The 3171-nt window shown below is 37.1% G+C and overlaps 1 protein-coding gene across 1 annotated transcript in view; it reads left to right on the top strand.

Moving 5' to 3' along the window:
• The window catches only part of LOC106475839 (inactive tyrosine-protein kinase transmembrane receptor ROR1-like), a 5114-nt gene extending 2664 nt beyond the window's left edge, over nucleotides 1–2450 (top strand). The window contains exons 3-4 of the mRNA XM_013936512.1: nucleotides 808–1265; nucleotides 2188–2450. Coding sequence (XP_013791966.1) covers nucleotides 808–1265; nucleotides 2188–2450 — 721 coding nt within the window. The remainder of the gene's footprint in view (nucleotides 1–807; nucleotides 1266–2187) is intronic.
• The last annotated feature ends 721 nt before the right edge of the window (nucleotides 2451–3171 follow it).

Consider the following 3171-nt stretch of genomic DNA (forward strand, 5'->3'; position numbering starts at 1 on the left):
GGTAGACTGTGCAGCGTAGGTTGGTATACAGTATTGGACTGTTAGACTGTACAGTGTAGGTTGGTATACAGTAGTGGACTGTTAGACTGTACAGTGTAGATTGGTATACAGTAGTGGACTGTTAGACTGTACAGTGTAGATTGGTATACAGTAGTGGACTGTTAGACTGTACAGTGTAGATTGGCATACAGTTGTGGACTGTTAGACTGTACAGTGTAGATTGGTATACAGTAGTGGACTCTTAGACTGTACAGTGTAGACGGGTACATAGAAGTGGACTGTTAGACTGTACAGTGTAGGTTGGTATACAGTAGTGGACTGTTAGACTCTACAGTGTAGATTGGTATACAGTAGTGGACTGTTAGACTGTACAGTGTAGATTGGTATACAGTAGTGGACTGTTAGACTGTACAGTGTAGGATGGTATACAGTAGTGGACTGTTAGACTGTACAGTGTAGATTGGTATACAGTAGTGGACTGTTAGACTGTACAGTGTAGATTGGTATACAGTAGTGGACTGTTAGACTGTACAGTATAGATTGGTATACAGTAGTGGACTGTTAGGCTGTACAGTGTAGATTGGTATACAGTAGTGGACTGTTAGACTGTACAGTGTAGATTGGTATACAGTAGTGGACTGTTAGACTGCACAGTGTAGACGGGTACATAGAAGTGGACTGTTAGTTTAGTTCCCTCCCAAACATATTAAATATAGCTGTACATTTTTTTAGTAGCCTATGATGATGTTTTCCCTTGTATTTTAATATATTTTCTATTTTTGATATACCCTGATTTCTTTTTACCAGTTTCCCTGATCTGAGTGACGGAAACCTTGACGAAGGAATATGCCAGGTATATCGTAGTGCTACATGCTCCAAATTTCTTACTAACAAAACTGTTTTTGTGAGTTCGATTCACAGTCAAGGGATTATGGAAGAAAAATTGGCGGCAGCGTTTTCAGTGATTGCTTCTTCACAAGATGTCTCCTCAGAGTGCCACAAGTATGCCATTCCTTCACTTTGCTTCTACGCATTTCCACTTTGTGATAATGCATCAACACCCAAACCGCGTCATGTTTGTCGAGATGAGTGCGAGGTGTTGGAAAACAGCATCTGTCGACTAGAATATTCTATAGCTAAAAGACATCCTCTGATTGGTCAACAGAAAATTCTTCCAACATGTGAGGATCTTCCACCTTTTGGTTCTAAAGCAAGTGAAACGTGTGTACGACTCGGAGTTCCTAATTCCATTCAGAAAAATGATAGTAAGTAGCAGTTTGGCTATTAAATAAACCAGCAAGCCCTGATGTGATCTTTTTGTATAACCAGTTAATTATAATTATGTATATTAATCAAATTACAAAATCTTTACATGTTGAGCAGTTTTGGAGATATAAGAAATTGCCAAACTTTTCATGATTGTACTAATGAGTTAATTTTTGGATGAATAAAATATAATTAATATTAAAAGTAGCGTGTTATTCAGAGAAGTTACTAGTCCGAGTAAGCTTGTTCATTCTTGAAGATCGAGGCCTTTATATGCCATATAATGCTATTATCGTGTTTAAGTTTGAAAATATTGAGACCATGTAGAAAAGTTTAACATAATTTTTTTCTTATTCAACTTTCTTGAGGTTATAATTTCTACCTTTTTACACATGTTTTACTTACTGAGTTTAATGATGTCTTAGGTCCCATGCTAATCTTTGAATTACTTTCTTCACTGTCTGTCATCCTTTTGATGACTATGTTTATGCTTTGTTTGTTTGTTTGTTATGAATTTCGCGCAAAGCTACATGAGGGCTATCTGCGCTAACATTCCCTAATTTAGCAGTGTAAGACTAGAGGGAAGGCAGCTAGTCATCATCACCCATCGCCAACTCTCGGGCTACTCTTTTACCAACGAATAGCGGGATTGACCGTACATTATAACACCCCCACAGCTGAAAGGGCGAGTATGTTTGGGGTGATGGGGATTCGAACTCGCGACCCGCAGATTGCGAGTCAAGTGCCCTAACCACCTGGCCATGCCGGGCCAAATGGTTATTTAATTTCCCTTTAAAGATCCTAAAGGATGAAACAGATAAACGTAACTTCTCAGTTGGTAAAACTAATCAAGATATGTAACTTTATTTTTCGTTACAAAGGGTGTTTGTTAATAAACTTGATGGCCTTGCTTTGTTTTAGAACATACATGTTACATGGGAATGGGAGACGACTATCGTGGTACATTATCTTACTCCGTGTCTGGTCACAAGTGCCAACACTGGAGTCATCAGATCTTCTACCATACCTCCGATCATCCAGAACTGACTGGTGGACATAACTATTGCCGTAACCCTGGCCGAACAGAAAGTCAGCCCTGGTGTTTCATTGCTGACCCGCAAGTCCGAAAAGAGATGTGTGAAATTCCTCAGTGTGGTAAGCAACAAGTTTTACTAACTTATTAATCCGGTATTCATACGTGTATATCTTTATCAACCTAATCCGAGGAAACAACTGTAACAGGAAGCAAAATCAGAAATAAAAAACATCTCAAGAAAATAATGGACAAACAATACTCTTCCAAGTAGCTGATATAAAATATGACAGCATGTTAAAAGGGGTTAATTTAGAGTTGGTCAGTTTTCACCATGAAACAACTAGGCTCATACAGTTACCTGAAAGAACTTTAACACACTGAAGGATGAGGCTCTGAAAGTTTAAAAAAAAAAACTGAATAATTCTATTCATTCTTCTGGTTCTAGCTTTTCAGTCACTTTCACAATCACCAAACCTAAAGTAATCGACCAAATAATGAAAATAACTCAGAATAACGTAATAATGAAATGAAAATAATGAAATAATGAAAATAACGTAACATTAACTTCTGATCAATGTAAGACATCTACATAGATTGGAACTAAAAGTATACCTACCTATTACCAGTTCAAATGATATTATCTGAAATACATTCATTCATCAGTTGGCTACCAGTTTCTCAAGAGAAAGTCTTGACAAAACTTGATATTATCTGTAATACATTCATTCATCAGTTGGCTACCAGTTTCTCAAGAGAAAGTCTTGACAAAACTTGATATTATCTGTAATACATTCATTCATCAGTTGGCTACCAGTTTCTCAATAGAAAGTCTTGACAAAACTTGATATTATCTGTAATACATTCATTCA

The sequence above is a fragment of the Limulus polyphemus genome, unplaced genomic scaffold (assembly GCF_000517525.1).
Source record: "Limulus polyphemus unplaced genomic scaffold, Limulus_polyphemus-2.1.2 Scaffold9261, whole genome shotgun sequence".
NCBI lineage: Eukaryota > Metazoa > Arthropoda > Merostomata > Xiphosura > Limulidae > Limulus > Limulus polyphemus.